The sequence below is a fragment of the Magallana gigas genome, chromosome 2 (genome assembly GCF_963853765.1).
Source record: "Magallana gigas chromosome 2, xbMagGiga1.1, whole genome shotgun sequence".
NCBI lineage: Eukaryota > Metazoa > Mollusca > Bivalvia > Ostreida > Ostreidae > Magallana > Magallana gigas.
Window position 1 is genome coordinate 33,205,768 of NC_088854.1, and position 19,333 is coordinate 33,225,100.

The 19,333-nt window shown below is 34.8% G+C and overlaps 3 protein-coding genes across 4 annotated transcripts; 2 read left to right on the forward strand and 1 right to left on the reverse strand.

Annotated features, from left to right (window-relative positions):
- Positions 1–17: 17 nt before the first annotated feature.
- On the forward strand, positions 18–8,334 carry LOC105321056 (small RNA 2'-O-methyltransferase). The gene is made up of 6 exons (XM_020064410.3): positions 18–227; positions 1,343–1,590; positions 2,169–2,351; positions 3,392–3,560; positions 4,025–4,254; positions 7,977–8,334. The coding sequence occupies exons 1-6, from the start codon at positions 18–20 to the stop codon at positions 8,149–8,151; spliced, it is 1,215 nt and encodes a 404-aa protein (XP_019919969.3). The 3' UTR covers positions 8,152–8,334.
- A 691-nt stretch (positions 8,335–9,025) lies between these two features.
- LOC136272950 (uncharacterized) lies at positions 9,026–11,269 on the reverse strand. Its single transcript, XM_066076260.1, has 3 exons — positions 11,139–11,269; positions 10,605–10,878; positions 9,026–10,501 (listed from the first exon to the last, which is right to left on the reverse strand). The coding sequence occupies exons 2-3, from the start codon at positions 10,618–10,620 to the stop codon at positions 9,363–9,365; spliced, it is 1,155 nt and encodes a 384-aa protein (XP_065932332.1). The 5' UTR covers positions 10,621–10,878; positions 11,139–11,269; the 3' UTR covers positions 9,026–9,362.
- Positions 11,270–13,381: 2,112 nt separating this feature from the next.
- Positions 13,382–18,436, forward strand: LOC105321058 (uncharacterized). 2 transcript variants are annotated; one of them, XM_011419243.4, is made up of 3 exons: positions 13,382–13,804; positions 14,758–14,991; positions 16,735–18,436. In XM_011419243.4, exons 2-3 carry the CDS (start codon positions 14,818–14,820, stop codon positions 17,170–17,172), a joined length of 612 nt encoding a protein of 203 aa, XP_011417545.3. In that variant the 5' UTR covers positions 13,382–13,804; positions 14,758–14,817; the 3' UTR covers positions 17,173–18,436. The 2 variants fall into 2 exon arrangements, with proteins under 2 accessions (XP_011417545.3, XP_011417544.3); XM_011419242.4 differs by lacking the exon at positions 13,382–13,804 and adding an exon at positions 14,217–14,396.
- The last annotated feature ends 897 nt before the right edge of the window (positions 18,437–19,333 follow it).

A 19,333-nucleotide genomic window follows, 5' to 3' on the forward strand; every position in this document is an offset into this window, starting at 1 on the left:
TTAAAACGTTGTTTTTCATGACCATGAACTCCAGACTTCCCACAGATACCAATTATCTTGAGAATAATGAAAATGACAGTGCGACACACGATGCAGATTCAAAGAAATTAACATCAACGATAAAATTAGAAGATGAGAACATTGGAAGTATAAGGTTTTACCCGCCTTTATTTATGCAACGATACTCATTTACAGCTAAAGTATTGGAGAAACACGGTGTAAAATGGGTAAGTAGATCTAGTTACCATTTAGTCTAGTTACTATTTAGTCTTTTTGGATTTCTTGATAGTCATGCACGTTTTATCATAAAGTTAATTCACCAGTTCAAGAAAGGTGTACCTTTAATTTGTTTGTGAGATCGGGTGCTATACTGTGAAATCATTAAAATTCGTGGGAGGCAATTTTCGTGGATTGCTTTAATTTTACAGGTTCATGGGGACGTAGTTTCGTGTATTCTCTGATACTTACAAAAGGGAATATGACTTTACAGTCCTAATTTATTTATTTGTGGAGGATGTTAATTCATGGGTATAGTCTGTCCCAAGATATTTATGCTGCACATTTGGACGATTTTTAAATAAAAACACACTTACCTGTGAAAGAAGTGCAATTGAAATAGTTGAAAGGGATATTTTCCAAGATAATTTCATTGACACATTATCATCTTTCATTCGGAAAAATTCACAGGAACGAAAACAGATTCCTTACGGAGATTTATAATGGGGAATGTTTACATCTTTTCTCCATTCGGAATACACTCGGAATACATCGCGCAATATTTCAACGTTATCATCCGGGCTTGCTGCAATGCAAAATCTCCGTAGACATCACATTTTTTAGCATTGTATTGAAACCTGATAAGCTAACAGGGGCGTTTTGACTGAGAAATCTTGGAAATTTTTCATACTTTTGAATGAACATCGTTTGAATCCTGAGGTATTTATAAATATCAAACAATTAAGCCAAACGTGAATCCAAAATATCTTGGGACAGAGTATAAGAGGTACCCACGAATTCCATGAAATTTGAGCCACCACGAAATCTAATGATTTCACAGCATTTTGCCATCACAAATTAATCCCACATTGTCCCGAGCCACAGCTAATTATAAGGCACAATCCTCTACTATGCAAACCCTGGCCAAAGATGATGCCTACTGATAGGCCTATACAGTAAAAGATATAGCTCTTTTTTATTACGTGAGTCTCCAAAAGAGAACACAGAGATGATGAATAGGATATATCATTTAAATTCATTTCTACATATATTTGATGCCTACAATTTGGTTGAAATTCATTTTTTAACCTTTTTATAATATACTGGTGTGTTTGTTCACTTACAGGTGGTTGATCTGGGTTGCTCGGAGTGTGGAATCGTCCGTTTTTACAGGGAAGTTCCATCATTACATAAGATACAACTAGTGGATATTGACCGACCTACGCTGGAATTCAATAAAAATCTTATCAAGCCACGCCCATCTGATTACATATTTAAGAGGGAAAACCCACTAAGTATTGAAATTTATGAGGGAAGTGCAACAGATTTAGACCAAAGAATCATTGGGTGTGATGCAATTTCAATGGTTGAATTGTAAGTTTAAAGGTTTGTTTTGTTCTGTTCATATATTTTTAATTTATTGATTCCCTTTCAAACAGCGGTTTCTGAATTTTCTAAACCTTGAAAATAATAATATTGTTGAATAAAATATTTTCATGCTGGTAGTAACTGAGGATCATGTGTAGCAACCGATGTATAGGTCATTGTCTCAAGCCATGGTCCAGAGTCCACATAGATCTCTCCTACGGTCTGTGGCTGCTTGAACACAGAGAGTATCATAAAGCTGAATATTCATGCATTATCTGTTACATCATGTCTAAACCTCTTTTAATTCTACACTCAGTGGCTTGTTACTGCATCAGCAGTTAACAAAATGTTTTATATGTGAACTGCAATTGGATAATAAAAGGACTCAGCAAAGGTCATTCTCCAACTATGCTTTACTCGCATTGGTCAATATTTTGATGAATACGATATATTCTTGTCTTGAGCAACTATGGCCTGATGGGCAGGGATCATATGTATTGGCTGTGGTTGCAATGATGTCTACACTTATGCTACAACTAAAAATGTTAGCAATATAGAATTAACATGAATTTTTTCTTTCTCAGTATAGAGCACTTGTATCCAGAGACTCTGACACAAGTTGAGGAGTCAGTCTTTGGCCGCCTTCACCCTTCCCTCGTTGTAGTCACAACCCCTAACTATGAGTTTAACAGCCTCTTCCCAGGAGAGCCAAGATTTAGGCACTATGACCATAAGTTTGAATGGACCAGAAGTGAATTTCAAAAGTGGTAATAGTTCTTAATTAAAAAAAACAAAACAAAGAGACTTTTGAGATATGTTTTAAAATCTTTGCTTTGGAAGAGTCAAATTTTGTTTGTATTCAGGTATATTATACAAATAAAGTATACCATTGAGGGAGTCAGCAAGATTCTAGTTCCCCTCAAGCAAGCCTATTTCCCAAGGTGAAGCTGAGGTGTGCATCAGTTCATTGAACTGACACACATTTTTGTAGGAAATCGGTCAGTTTTGCATGGAATCCGTCTGTTTACAGCGATTTTCCGGGAATCGGCAAAATATATGGAATTACTCTTATAAAGAGTAAGTAGAGGTATAATAAATATCTGTAACCAATCTTTTTCAGATGGAGTATGCATTGTATGTGTTTGGATAAAAATGCTTCTAAATCATACTGAAAACTGAACTTTATTTATTTTACAACGATTGATAAACAAGTTCTACAACTTAAATTAATATCTCTCGTTGGCATGGATGTTAGCGCGAGGGGGTCGTTTGTGTGGGAAGAAGCTGGAGGTAACTCACGCCATACCCTATCACATGTAACCACTGTCGATCACTGGGATCGAAATCGAGTCGCAGCGGTGAGAAGCGAGTGCATTGTCCACTACGCTACTTGGACACCTCTAAATTATAAAGAAAGAGGCTAACATAATTACAGATATCAGCCTCCTGCAAAATATTATGTTGATTTTTTTTAATGGATCGAATACTTTCGTTGAATAATGTGGGGGCCAATATTTGTTTTCATAATCAATATTCTTCACAGGTTCTTTCAATGGGATGTAATTTCATGGATTTCTTACAATGACGAATGATTGAATAAACATTATGTTTTATAATCGTGAGGGTTGGGGGGGGGGGGGGGGGTAGGGCATGGGGCTAAAAAATCCATGAAAATTAAGCCACAACAAATTCTAAAGATTCTACAGCAGTTTATTTCAAATTGCAGTTAGTCTTGGACTGAATTCAAAGAAAAACATGAAGGTAATATTATGATATGACAGTCTTCAGTCATGTGCTCTTTTTGCAGGGGTCAAGATATCTGTGACAGGTACAGATACACTGTGGAGTTCAGTGGGATCGGTGACCCTCCCACGGAGTCCCAGCATGTCGGTTATTGTTCTCAGGCAGCCATCTTCACTTCATCTTCCCCGCGTAAAATCAATGTAGACATAGATCATTGTCACAATTATTCCTTGGTGAGTACAAAGATACATCATATATGGAAAGTAATGAGGATTTTGATTGAATAATATTTACATCTTTATCATGCCAGACTACATTAATACTAGTATTCTTTCTTATTAAAATAATCAATTTTTTTCTACAGATTATGTCATTCAAGGAAATATGTTCAGAATTAGATTGTATTCTTAAAAAAAAATATAAAGAATTTTGGTTTTTCATGAAATTTTGGACATGATGAATTGCTGGGTTATTTTTTACTCCATCAAAAGCTGATTTTTTATTCAATTCTACAAAGAAAATCTATTGAACAATACATGTTTTATCTGTGTTTTTGATAAACATAACCTTTAATTTGAGTGGACAATTGCAAAGTGAAGGAATGTGTGATGTACTTAGAATATCCAGTACATGTATTAATATGTATTTAACCAGAGATTGCATTGTTACATGAAAACTTTTTTTCACTGTATATTAGGTAGCTGAATCAACATTTCCTCACAAAGATAAAGCCAAGCTATCCTCAGATGAAATCTTGAAGTTAGAAGTCCCATACACCATTAACTTACTGAAGAATGGCCGGTCACTCATGGACGCTGACCATTCCAGTGAGGTTGAGGATGAGGATGAAGACCAAGTTCTGATCCCCATTTCACGACTGATGAATTTTAGTACAATTTCCAAAATAGTTGATGAAGACAGCCTAAGGTGACCATTTAATTAATTAATTTGTTAAGATATTTTATAATATAATTATGTAATTATAATTTGTTATAGTACATGTACTAGTATTATAAGAAATGTTGTAACAATAAAAATTCATAATAGCTCAATTAAGTTTGGTTTGGTTTTAGGCTGTTAAGCTCACCTGAAGTAAAGGCTCATGTGAGCTAGGTTTACTGATCAAAATTTGTCCTTTGTCTGTAGTCTTCTTTGCTGTTGTCATTTTTACATGGGATTATTAAATGGTTTGCATTTTCATCTTCTTCTCTCGAAATGTTTGGCAGAATTCTACATGTAATCCATTTCACATAAAGCCTTGGGCTTTTAAGTTTGATGAAACAAAGGGCAAGACCTTCTTCCAAAGGGAAATAATCAGGAAATAATGGGAAAAAAAATAGGGTAGGATGTTTTATAGCTGAAGGTCTGTAGCTCCCTGTCTGAAAAATTTGGATGGACAACCTGGGAGCTACAGTTCCATATGTAATAAAAATTTGCAATTTGTGGCGCACAAAAATTTGTGTTAGTTTTGGACTTATTAAAGTTTTTTCCTACGTAAAGTATATGTTTGGTCAATTTATATATTTGATACATTTAGAGCATGGGAAAAGCAAAATAGGATGCAAGAGCAATGCAGTTATCCATTTTTGAATTTGAAGACCACATACAGTAAAATGTGGTTATAGCGAACACGCTTTAATATAATGAATTGACGCTTACAGCAAAGTTACTTTCATTCCCTTGGACTTTGTTTTGTGCTGTAAACTTGATACACTTGATATAACAAATTTATCAGGTCTTATAACGAAGCAAAATTGCTTGTCCCTGGCACTTTGTTTTAAGTGTGTTTTACTGTATAAACAAGATTTGGTTAATTAACAACAAAAATATGTAGGAATTATTAACTAAAGATTTTGGATAATTTTTAGCTCACCGAGACGAAGTCAGGGGGAGCTTATGCTATACCCTCGGCGTCGGCGTCGGCGTCGGCGTCGGCGTCCGGACCTGGTTAAAGTTTTTGTTGCAGGTCCTGTATCTAAGCTATTACTTGTCCTATCTTCACCAAACTTGCATGGATGATGCATCTGGACCTACTTATGGACTTGAAAGACTTGGATGCTGAATCTGAGTCCTAAATTTCAGATGCTGGAGGAGGTTAAGGTTGTTGGACCAGGTTAAAGTTTTTGTTGCAGGTGTCCTTTGATAGCAATATCTAAGTTACTGCAGGTCCGTACTTCACCAAACTTGCATGGATGGTGTGTCTTATGATACTGATGCACCAGACATGCTTGAGTGCTGAATCTGAGCTATAGGTTTCGGATGCTGGAGGAGGTTAAGGTTTTTGGAGCAGGTTAAAGTTTTTGTTGCAGGTGCCCTTTGATAGCAATATCTAAGTTACTGCTGGTCCATACTTCACCAAACTTGCATTGATGGTGTGTCTTATGATACTGATGCACCAGGCAGGCTTGGGTGCTGAATCTGAGCTATAAGCTGCAGATGCTGAAGGAGGTTAAGGTTTTTAGAGCTGGTTAAAGTTTTTGTTGCAGGTGCCCTCTGATGATTATATCTTAGTTACTACTTGTTCTAACTTCACCAGACTTCCATGGATGGTGCGTCTTATGATACTGATGCACCAGACAGGCTTGAATGCTGAATCTGAGCCATAGGTTTCGGATGCTGGAGGAGGTTAAGGTTTTTAGAGCTGGTTAAAGTTTTTGAAACAGGTGCCCTCTGATGTTTATATCTTAGTTATTACTTGTCCTAACTTCACCAGACTTCCATGGATGGTGCGTCTTATGATACTGATGCACCTGACAGGCTTGAATGCTGAGTCTGAGCCATAGGTTTCAGATGCTGGATATGGTTAAGTTTTTTGGAATAGGTCACATGTTTAATAGATAATAGTACTTTTTCAAACTTGCATAGTTGATTAAACTGTAATATGAATGAATCACAGAGGAAGCTTCAGATGCAGAGCTTGATCTCCATTATCAAGGATGCTAAAAAATATATCTTAGTTATTACAGGTCCTAACTTCACCAAACTTGAATGGATGGTGTGTCTTATGATACAGATGCACCTGACAGGCATGGATGTTGAATCTGAGCCAAAAGTTGCGGATGCTGGAGCAGGTTAAGGTTTTTTAAATTGCTAGTGCCCTCTGATGATGATATCTTAGTTATTACTAGTCTGAACTTCACCAAACTTGCATGGAGATGCGTCTTATGTATACTGATGCACCTGACAGGCTTGAATGCTGAATATAAGCCATATGTTTCGGATGCTGGATGAGGTTTAGTTTTTTTGGAACAGGTCACATGTTTTATAGATGATAGCTTGCATAGTTGATTTAACTATATTATAAATGAAACGCAGAGGTTGCTTCAGATGCAGAGCCTGATCTCAATTATCAAGGATGCTAAAGAAATCTCCTACCTCACTCAAACTTGCCCAATAGATAGATGTGTTTTTTGATAAATGATATAACATGATTCCTATGATATAGTATTGTATGGTATGAAACAATATTGTTTAATATGATACAATATAATATCATATGTAATATTATAAAAAGTTATATGATACGATATGATATTGTATCAATTTTTTGATATTTTATGTTATGATATTGTATCATGATATCATTATATATAATATTGTGTATTATGATACAATATTGTATAATATTATATTGTATTATTAATTTATTATTTTATCACATGATACTATTACATAAGATATTGCAAAATATAATATTGTATCCTATGATACAATATTGTATATTCTATAATATTGTATCATACGATATTGTATAATATGATATTAGTTTCTGTTATATAGAATTATATCACATGAAATTGTATAATATGATACTATAATATTATATAATATCGTATCATACGATATTGTATAATATGATATTGGTTTATAATATGATATATTATCACATGAAATTGTATTGTATGATATTGTAAAATATATTATTGTTTCATATGATACAATATGTATAATATAATATTGTATGAAATAATATTTTACTTTATTTCATAATATTGTATCATTTGATATGATACAATGTTGTATCAAATTATATTGTATCATATGATACAATATCATATTATGTATCAAAAATGATACAGTATGGCATACAATATCATACTATATTATACAATTTTATTTTCATATGTTTCAATGTTATGATGTATTATGTAATATGATATTGTTATATAATACTATATTGTTTTATATATTATGATATTGTATTATGTGATCAAATACAATAACGTATAACAAAACAATGTCATATCAAACGTTACAATATCATATCTCATCATTGTTTATTATGGTATGTTATTGTATTATGATATATGTTGTAAATATGATAGGATGCAATACTTAATTTTATATTATTGTATTGATTAACGTATGAACATATGATTATCATACAATTTTTTAACAGATGATATACGATATTGTGTCAAAACAGAATCCATGAATATCCAAGATCATAAAGTATGATTTTCATTTAATATGATAAAGGTGGTCTCATAAAGGTGAAGTCTCATAAGGGTGATGTCTCGTCTCGGTGAGCTTTGTAATCTGTGATTACCTATGTTTTTGTCAGTTATTGGGGTTCCCTCTTTTTTTATTCCAACTTTTGGTACGAAGACTTTACATATTCAAAAAAATTCTTCATTTTCTTTAACCAGAAAGTTTTTAGTTGAAAATGGGTACCAGTTTACTGGGGACCAGTCTAAGATAATCATCCCTCTAGAAGTTGAATGGAATGATATGTATGGAAGTGACTATGAAGACTTTGAAACGGAAATACCTGCAGGTCAGACAATTTTAATCTCCACCAACGATGCCCAAGAGTTGGAGTAAAAGCAGGACTTGAGAGAGAATTATTTCGTTTATGTGAATATTATATGGGACATATGTTAATGATTTTAAGTTTGTTTTGATTTCCTACTTAAAAGGTATTTAGTTTTAAAAAGAATATTGTGAGATAAAAATATTCTTTTATTTACCATTATGGTACATTTTTGTTTGTTTGATTTTATGAAATTGTATTATTTTATGTTTTATTCATGAAATAAAAACATGCAAATGTTGAACAATTTTCTCTCTCTCTCTCTCTCTCTCTCAATTGGATTATTGGTTATTAGTTATATGAATGTATTTAAAAGAAGTATTACATTAATTCTATAAATAGTCTTTGTGTTTATTCAATCCTAATCAGAGATAAGGGGATCAACAGCTCTGGGTCATGGATTATAGGTTTGGCGCCATGCCAAAGAAGTTTGCATTTGTTTTTTTAAGTAGTTTAATCAGATTTCAACACATGCATTTGCCAACATATTTGAAAGAATTAAGGCTGATATTTTCATTTTGATAAATCAGAAAGTGATCTTTTTGTGAATATATTTCAGTTCATTTCATACATGATAAATTAATGGTTCATTGTTGTTTTGAAAAAAACTTTTAATTTATATTTTTAGAGATAAATTGTCTGTTTTTAAAAAATACATGTATCTACAATCATTTTTTTCTACATTTTTTCTGTACATTTATTTCCCTCCAAAAGACATACCAAACCTTGATAAAATACTACCCCAAATTCTTTTATCTAAAAAGTTTTAATCTACTCTGAATCAATGTATTGATCAGAAATGCGCAGTTCATTAATATTATGTATACTCTGTACAACAAAGCTTTAAATAAATCAAAGTATTCCATATTTTATTGATAAATGTAAATGGTTAGTACAAAATGACAAAAAAAACAACGAATCTACCAAATGACTGCACCAAATTTCTATCGGTTTCAAACGTAAAAATAATTTGGAACCAACCAAAAAGAAACATTGATTGTACAAAGGCTTTCCTATACTAAATGCATGGCTTTTAACACATTGATTAAAAATAAAAGTGTTAAAAATTGTTTCTTTCAATTTTCAATCCACGGAATAATTTTCATTGTCACTAATTTGTTAATGTTTCTATAGTATTTGTTCATTCAATTATCAAATTGGTTCTCTATTGGAATATATAAACGATAGTATTTAGTATTTACCCTATGTATGTACTTTGATCTTAGCAGTTCTTTACGCCTTTCCACTGGTAACTATTCAAGACACCAAGTTTTTCCTCTTTCACCGATTTCTTAATTTCGTTTCTTGCTGAATTTGGCGGCCATCTCTCAATATCGAATGTATTAAGTCTCTCTGTAATCTCCTCCAGCTCGTCGATTCCCACTTTTTTCAACCCGCGAAAACGATTCGGTTCAAAAACCAAGTAATCTACGCGAACACGTGGTGGAGGTTTCTTTTGGGACTGAAAGAAAACTCGACTTATCGAAGCCGATCTCGCTCGACTTGCATTCGTTGGTCGAATAAGTCTCGAAACTATCATATCCAACTCGTCATCTGAAACTTTTCGATCGCCGATTTTTGGACGCAGTGCTTCCGCTTCATCTTCTTCAAGTATAATCTTGCACAGCCTTTTCCGCCTTTTCTTTGGAACTTTGAATTCTTTGTCAGGTTTCGGGGGCTGTGGTGTTTGCGCGTATAGATACAAGCTGTAGGGTGCCGGGGAGGGTAACTTTGGAGTGTTGTTGACCAAGATTGGTTTTCGTTTACCCGCCGCCTTGGCTATATCAAAAAGCCCGCTGAGGGGTTCGTCGTAAGAAAACGATTTACTTCTGGATATCATTGCTGTACCTCTAGATTCGTCCATGTTGTCTCTCTGAGTACGTCCGTCCACCCACCGAACACTCTTGCTTCTAGAAACACCGTTACTCGGGTTTTCTACTCCGATTGACGTTTTGCTGCGCTGAACTTCAAGATTGTTAGCAACGAACTGTCTCTTTTGAGCCTGGGACCTGCTTCTAAACAGATTTGCCGCCTTCGTAACGTTCACAGCAGTCGAAAAGCTGAGTTCTTTCTTTTTTCTTCCCGACCGTTGCTTTTCAGGGTATCTCTCAGAATCCGTTTCTTCGCCTGACGTCGAGTCTGCCCCAGGGGTGGGCGAACGGGTGTACGAAAACTGCTCCTGTTCCTCGAGCCAGTTCGGTTTGAGCCACGAGGAGAAATCGACCGCGGAGTCTGTGTTGATTCTCCCGTCCACCCGAGGGTTGATCCACAGAGGAGAGGGCCGTACCGTTCCGTCTTCGTCGTTGTCCCCTTGAAGATTAATACACAACCGTGATGCATTGCTCCGTTTATTATTCGAATCTGTCATTTTGAATAAAAGTTTAATCACCAGACATTGACACAATTTCCCCCCAGTAGATATAAGATATATATAATTCCCCTTTTCAATTTTGACGTTCCGCACCTGTCAAAGTTTTCATTATCCTCGGTTCTCGCGCGTGATAAGAAGCATGTTTTGCCGATATTTCCTCAAGAAAAGATTGATATTAAATTGTTCCCTCAAACTATGACTGGTTTCCGCAAGATCGCATTGTTCTGTATTCAAAAAATGTGAAAGTCTATATACTTGGTTGTTTTCCTTTTCTCTGTCTATAAACTTTAAAAACTCACTCTTACAATCGGATTTGGTCGTCGTTAATGCGCCCTATAATCCGGCTTTACAAATTATCCCTTCACCACTGAAACAGTTAAACAGTGTTTAAAATATTTTAAAAACTTTCAACAGATAATCTGCATTGCTTAAATCCAAAGAAAAGCCCTTAAAAACCCAGTCATCTACATGTGTTCTCCAAGACAAAGTCGTCTGTTATAGAACTGAAAATGAACTAGAATAACTAACATATATAATGGCCTCCTTTTCGTGAGGTCATGTTTGACTTGTCACCGGGATTAATTTTGAAGTTGATTTAATAGAGAATTAAGAAAATTGCTACTTAACCTGAAAATCCTCCCGGGATCTGTTTCCATTTTCATGTGTTACGGTAGATGAACTGTTTTTCCGTGACCATTCTATAGAATTACCATTCCGAAACCTTTAATGGTGTACATTTCTTATTAGAAAGCCTAAATATTGTTTCATTAAATGGCCATGGAGTTGACATAATCTGAACCCAATTGAAAGGCCTTGATTATTTTAAGATACGATTTTAAATAGTTACAAAAACATTGGTATAATTACGTATATTTATGTTTGTACCTATAGGTAAATTTGACTGGATAATTCCTACATGAATGGTTTTGACCTCTTTGACATAGTTGACTTGACAAGTAAATTTGCTATGTTTTCTTTGATTAATTTTCAATGAACTTCAGATATTATGTGGCCCATGTTTTCTTTGTGGATTAAAATGAAACGAAAAAATAAAACCCTAGAAAATGTATAATTTGAATATAGTTTTAATACCAGCTCTACCAATTCCCTATAAAATCTTATCAAGGGTTATACACATCTGGATTTATCATATGTATATATTCAATAAGTGCACCCTTTGTCAACTTAATTAGGATGGACTTCTTTAATGTTCTGAGCAGTAAAAAATCGGTCACTTGAAAAACCCTTTTTCGATTCAAAAAAATGCTTTTATTCCCGGTTCTCACTCACAATAAGAGAGAATGACATACACAGTTTAATTACTTATCTTTCACACTGAAGCAAAAATTCACTGATAGCATAGATACGTAAGACGTATTTTCTCAAACTGACTTTGCTTAGTTTTTCGTTTAAAGTGAGAAAGAGGGCGAATGAGAGAGAAATAGGGGGAAAAAACCCGAGAATCAGGAAAAAATATATAATGGATGAAATTGTTAAAGTTAATTGAAACATACAAAAAAGGAAAATCGGGTTCTATAAAGGATAGTGCTAGCCATTTAAACTTCAACCCACTTGGTAAGCGGGACAACTTTTTGAGCAGTTGTACTGAGTAGTGATCGACCGATATTCGAACACAAATTAATATAGGCTGTACTTGCTCAGGAAAAGAAACCCCCAGCGCAGGCTGATACTTTTGTATACTTATGTGTTAAGATCGGGGAGAAAATCTTTTTATATCTAATATCTTGCAATGGTGTCCGAATAAGGCCATTTGATAGAAACCAATGGCGCGTTTGGGAAGATGCGACACAACTGTACAATACACGCCATTACACTCCTTCAAGCGACTCAATGTTGCGCCACGCAAACTTAAAACTCTTGTAAGCTTCATAGGTGTTTTTTATTGACTGTCAAAATGAAATCACTGCCTCGCCATCTATGAACTTTAACAATCCGACATACTTTCGTTGACAGTAGCGTTTTCATTTGTCGAAGATCATCACTTTCTGTATACAAATTTTAAAGGGATGGAAGAAAAAATGTTGTTACAAAAGAAGAACAAGAAACGATTGTTATGTTGCCGTCTATAATTTTCTACTTGCCGGCTATATAGATATAGACAGTAATCACATGACCCCGTTTTATCCAATGATGTTGCGTCAGTAAGTCTGTCAAACTTCTGCCAGAGTTCGTCTGTACCTCCGCTAGACTTCGTTTGTAGGAAACCAAATCTCTGTGTGCAGAGACGCAGAGGACTATGGGTAATTTGCCTAGTCTGAATGAATACGAAAGGTGTTATTTTTTTCTCTCACGCAACTTTACATTACATGTCGTCACGCCAATACTGTTTTATCGACAAAGTGCCGTATGAAACTGTGTAAGAGCGACGCTGCGTGACGTGAAGACGTCATGTTGAGTAAAATTGCAAGCGTAACTTTTTTTGTGTACAAAGCTCGTTTAACTCTTTCTCAGCACGCTGAATATTGAGCTTTTGCAAATGTCCCTATCGGAACACCATACAGAACCTAATGTTAAAATAAAGCTGATTATTGCGCAACTGTATCTATAACTAAATAAGGATGGGACTATTTACTCTTATGTTTAATATATAAACATCCCAGACTTAATTTATCTAGAGGAAACTGTAAGACATATGTTAGAAATTGCATGCACTTCTAAGGATTCAAAGGAAAATTTGATTATAATGTCTAAACAAACCGCGAGGCCTTGGGTTTCAATTGATTTGCAGTACAAGTTAACGTGTATTGATCAAGTTTCAAAAGAGTTAAAGGCAAGAGAAAAAAAAACTTCTTCTTTTGACTTAAACATAAAAATAACCTTGTTGAAACCTTATATATTACGGTCACAATCAGATTTACAGGAGAAAAGAGAACAACCTTAGAACTCTACACATAATTGCCTTGTGCTCTCAAATGTTTCCAAATACCAAAAATTATGGATTAAACTCTAAGTAACCGCGTATTACCGCTATTTGCATACATTTTGACTGGCGCGTTGGACAACCAGCGACTTTTAAAACCTATTTCGAGGGTTTTTTTTTACAGAACCACATACCCCGAAACTCGTAATAGTTGTATCGGCAACAATGGAAAATGTTCCGTTGTTAAGTCATGTCATACACTAATCGCGATTTGATCTAATCTGGGGGCATTTAATTGACTAGGGGCATCTATTGTTATTTATTAAATGTTTGCTTTGATTCCATTCGAGGTATGGTTCTAAGGACTTTATATGTTTTTATGCAAAACGGTGAGGATAGGATTTAGCCACGAGTAAGTACCACTGCCATTTATATGTTTTTAGACACCCGTTGTCAAATGCTTATCTTATATATTTTAAATTCACATATTTTAAAAATTTCATTATTTCCCGAACCTCCCAAAATTGTATTAGTTTAGTTGTATTAGTTAGGTCATTGCGATAACAGTTTTTCTTAACTTATATGATATGATTTAGATGTTTAGAAATACTAGTACATGTACCTTTAAAACAATGGTAGTGCATTTGATTAGAAAGGCTTTATTTACATGTAAAATAAAAACATATTTAAATGGTTATTTTTTAAATAATTCAACGTCATTGATCTTTTAAATAACCAATGACTATATTTACCAAATTTTGGCAAAATGTCACTAGAAATGTGATAAACGTCAAAAATATACGTGCTGCATCATTGTCATGCGATAAACTTCGAGAGATCCACTTGATATGGGTTGACACTAGTCGTGCGACTTTAGTCCACTTCAAGTGCTATCTTTTTGTTTGGATGTTGTGGTTTTGGCAATTTTTGGACGTCGCACAACTTAACTTACTATAAACTGCTAGTAGTAGGTTTCTTAGTACACAAGCTTTTGCGATCTAGAGGTACAGTAACGGTCTTGTTTTGTTCAAAAATTGATTTTTAGAAATTTAAAAAAAAATTTTTATGTAGCCTTTATCTGAGCACTACATGTATAGTTGTAAAACATCAAAAATCATGTCTTTTTAATTGTCAGTGAGTTCTTGACTTATTTTTGTTTACTAGTAATTAAAGGCATTACTTTGTGCAACGATTTGTTCACATTTTACATTTAAATTTTCATTGATATACTAAATGTTTAAAAAAAAAATGTTCATACCACCTGTTTTTCACATTACTCATGCATGTATCAATATCAACCATGTATCCAGGTGTCTCTTGATAATTTGTTTCTTACACATTCAAAAAATGCTATCTTTTCGACAGTATGATTAATTTGGGTCACTCGAATTAGAGTAATTTACAACTATGACATGAGACGGGAAGATGTCGGTTTCCATAGCACGCAGAGCGTCAACGATGTCCGGCGGAAGTCAGCAGAGGCAGACGACGTCTCAATTTGAAAGCCAGCGAGACGAAATTAAACGGAGGCAATCTGTAAAGTATCAGTTCCCAAACTTTATGTTCAGCGAGGAGGAAGAAGCAGCCCTATTTAACGAGGTAAAATTGATTAAATTATCTCATTTTTATTTGTCTTTTCATAAATACCATTTCGTTGAAAAGAAAGAAAAGAGAACTGAAGCACATGTATATTGCATCGAATTTTTTCTCGTGTAAATATTCCGCGGGGCCTTAAGTCTACGAAATGCATTGTGATCAATTGCAAATGGTATATTCACTCCACCCCATTGTTTGCAGAGAATAAAATCGATATCATCACAGGGTTTAAAACGTTAAGTAACGGGTTATAAACCTGGTAGACTACAACAAAATGTAAATAGGATCTTGATTTGTATCAGATTTGCAATAAACAACCCTGTACTTTGAATTTGAGATCTGATTAATAATTCCTTAGAACCAAGAATGAAATATCTATTTATTGCAATAAGGTCTCGTAGATCCCATTGAACGATAATTAAAGATTATTGATATGCACGTGTTAAAAGAAATAAGAATATCAAAAAAATCAAATATATAAATACTTTGTGTATTTGCAAGATAAGGTTGTTGACCCAATGGCAGCATTAATGTTCTAAATCTTTCCATATCTTCAAAAATCATTTAAAAGGTGCCAAGTTGAAAATCAGCCGGCCTTTTCTTCAAAGATATATAATACACAACAGTTTATAGGTATCATAATAATTAAAGATAAAGATTAATATTTTGTATGACATATGAATAGTTGTTTGTCTGAAACAAATTCAGTTTATAGAATACTACTTCTACACGTATTATTCTGGTATTAACATACGATCATTGTTATTTAATTTTACCCCAAAGGTGCAAAATGAACATATAAAAACCAGATTGCAGACATTTTAGTATCTCAGAAAAGTAAGAGAGAGAGAGAGAGAGAGAGAGAGAGAGAGAGAGAGAGAGAGAGGGGGGGGGGGGGTCCGTAACTATACATTTTGAATTAAAATTGCATAGGGTGTAGGTTTAACCAATTTGTAGCCACGGAGACCTAAATACGGTTAACCAGTTGAGGTTAAGTTAAACAATAAGTTTGGTCAGAATATAGAATAAATAAAAACGTCAATTTATTACAGTTCGAATGAAATGGGTATAAAAATGTTCTTCTTTGAATTTCTTTTATATTGTTATGCCATTGTAAGATAATTCATTCTTATAACAGAAGGTGTTAGTCTTTAAAGCATCCGTATTATTATTTCATAGAGATGTAGAGCTTGAGTTCTTACGAAATAAAAGAAGTTTGTTGTGGTTTAAACCCAACCATTAACTCACTGCGAAACAAGTCTTCTATAAAGGCGTTTTGCACATTTTTTCAATAATCAATAGATGTACAGTTTCATTCCACATCTTTATAAAATACTCATATCCTTCTATAGAAGAAAAAATCAATAGATTTAACGATACAGAGAGGTGGTGTTTATTTTATACAAAAGAACACTGTTTCTTTGATTCATTTATTAAAAGACGATTCTATGGTATACATATGTAACAATTTTTCTTTATGATACGCTTAAATCATCTTTTATTAATTTTCAACATGTTTTCGAGATGTTATTTAGTTAACATAATATGAAACAGACAATGCCTGGGAAATGATCATTACTCTACCCCCATCAATGAAATACAAGATAGAAGAAGACGACTGTTAAGGGGGGGGGGGGCACTTGAAAGAAAGTTAATCATAAATGTAATCCCTTATGTTATTTATATAGCCCCTTATATTATTTTTCACAGTACTCTTAAATATAAGCGTTTGTTCGTTTATCACAGAATGATGTCAAAGAAGAAGACATCCGGAGAGAAGTCTTTGGGCCACCGCTCAGAGAAACCACCACCATATACATAGACTCCACCGTAACTAGACCGACCACTGCAAGTGCAAGAAGGTCAGTGCTGTGGTCACGTGAGCGGAAGTCGTACGAAGAAGTTCATTCTAAAACGATGAGGGAGTTCAAGACGAGGCCGTATATGCAGCACAAATACCCGGAAATTAACAAGCATTATCCGGGTACCTGGAGAGTGGTCGGAGCTCACGAACTGAACAGTATTGTTGACAGGCTGAGCAGACCGACCGCTTGTAGCAGGAACCGGCGAGCGGAGTCGGCGTCGCTGCTGAGCAGACGAGCAAGGAGCAATATGAGCAACTCGAGCAACATGAGCAGCAGAATTCATACACCGCAGTCTTGTATTTACAATGGTTATTATTAATTATGCCATGATTTTCTAGGTCGGCATCAGTACTGGTATTTGATATTCACCAAAAAAATCTCATTTTCCTTCAAGGATCATGCATTTTGAATTGTATGCAGAAAAAATTCGCTCAAACTCTATATGTCTATATTGACATTTAAGACATTTACCACATTGACTTCATGAAAGAATATTTTGTAGAGCATGCAACGATTGTACACTGTACAACTCAAAGGCAAAACGTGATTTTTTTTTGCTTATCTTCTGTACAACAGGTTTTATATGCAAGTTTAATGTATACTAACTGGTGTAGGTAAATCAACTTCATTATGAAAATAACCATAACTATTATGTTTGTACATTAATTTTTTAACTGCTAAATATTCATTTGTATTTTTTTTTACCTCGCCAACCATCTGAATATATCTTTGCTATATGTGGGCATGAAATGTACCTGTAATTTGATTGGCTGTAAGATTCACAATCGACTGATGACTGTTTTGCTTACTGTTGTCACACAAACGATCCATACTTACACACTCACGTTGTAGACTACAGGTTTATTTGCGGTAACGGAATTTAATAGTTTATGAAATATGCTCATCCCCTTCTCTGTCAGAATTTTGTTTTGGGGTTTTGATAAAGCATATGGACATTCGTGTGACATAATTTTCACCAAATGATGATAAACTTGTTGAGATGACGTCATAACTCAAGCAGTGATACTAGATATATACTACAACGCGTTTAATTTTTTTTTCATACGGTTTATAAACTATAATTTGATGAAACTATAAACCAACTTTTATTCGCGAAGACTTTTTTTTGCGATTTACCAAAAAAAAAAAAGATGGCCCGTGACAACCCGTTTTAGCGATCAAAATGTACATGAAGTAATTAAAAGACCAGGAACTGGTTCACGGCGAGAAATTTTCGCGTCAACGTTGCTCTCGCGAACCTCGCGAGTAAAAGTTGGTTTACAGTAAACAGCACTTGGTTACATTCTTTCCGATTTAAACAGAATGTTTTAAGTCATTGTGTTTGGAAGAGATCGGCTGTGACAACAACTTTCGAATGTTTCCGCAAATGGGCAAAAAGCTGGTCGATTTTTGAAAAAAGCGTCCAGTGTTTGAATTTACCCAGACCGTGGGTGTTTTAGAATGTGACTGTATGGGGATAGGGGTTTTTGTTTATGAATGCACGTGTTTTGCTTTGTACTGTTGATAAATGGGTTGATCAAATGTTGTTAGATAGGGTATTATTAAATTCTATGTTAAACACATTAGTTTGTTCTTTCTAATTTACAAAATATTATAAATAGGTTATATGAAAGGGTATTCTTGTCATAGGCGTCGGAACCGGGGGGGCTAGGGGGGGGGGGGGCTTAGCCCCCCCACTTTTTTTTCAAAGTTATACCAAACCATTAGAAACATAGTATGATAGAGGGTTTAGCCCCCCCCCCCCCCCCCACTTTTTCTCGCAGGAAAGATCATTGTTCCTAAATTTACCTTGAAAGATTGAGAAGTTGGATCCAGAAGCATACTAGACCCCCCCCCCCCCCCCCCCCACGGATTAGGAATTTCGTGATGTTGGAATAGAAAATTTGGGAAAGTAATTTTTTTTTCTTTTGGAAGTATAGGTATACTCCCCCCCCCCCTCCCCCCCCCCCCCCCCCCCCCAAGGATTAGGAATTTCGTGATTTTGGGAAAAAAATTGGGTAAGAAAATTTTTTTTTTTTTGGGAAGTATAGGTAAACCCCCCCCCCCCCCCCCCCCACGGATTAGGATTTTTCATGAATTTGGGAATTACTTTTTTCTCAATACTTCTGAGGATTAGTCTAGCCCCCCCCACTTTCAATTTGCTTCCGACGCCAGTGCTTGTTTACATGAACACAGAGTTTTAAGGTCAGACGACACGTTCCTCGAGAATCTTTTTGGTATCTCCTCGTAATAAAGAGTTCCAATAAAAAATAATAAATAAAAAATGATCAAAATTTATATTTGATTAAATGTCTAGATGATCGAGTGGTTAGAACCGTGGCCGCTCACTGCCAGTAGCGTAAAGGTTTTAGAGGTCGTGAGTTCAAAGCCCCGCCCCGGCGGAGATATAGTTCTAAAATAGTGAATTTCGCTGTGCTGTAGATGTATTTATTTTTATATCAGCAATTCAAGTGTATTTT

Bases quoted from the DNA above. Each gene is read 5' to 3' on its own strand.
- LOC105321056 (XM_020064410.3), top strand. From the start codon at position 18: ATGACCATGAACTCCAGACTTCCCACAGATACCAATTATCTTGAGAAT. The intron at 228-1,342 runs GTAAGTAGATCT...GTTCACTTACAG, and splicing joins AGAAACACGGTGTAAAATGG to GTGGTTGATCTGGGTTGCTC. The intron at 4,255-7,976 runs GTGACCATTTAA...TTCTTTAACCAG, and splicing joins GTTGATGAAGACAGCCTAAG to AAAGTTTTTAGTTGAAAATG.
- LOC105321058 (XM_011419243.4), top strand. From the start codon at position 14,818: ATGTCGGTTTCCATAGCACGCAGAGCGTCAACGATGTCCGGCGGAAGT. The intron at 14,992-16,734 runs GTAAAATTGATT...CGTTTATCACAG, and splicing joins AAGCAGCCCTATTTAACGAG to AATGATGTCAAAGAAGAAGA.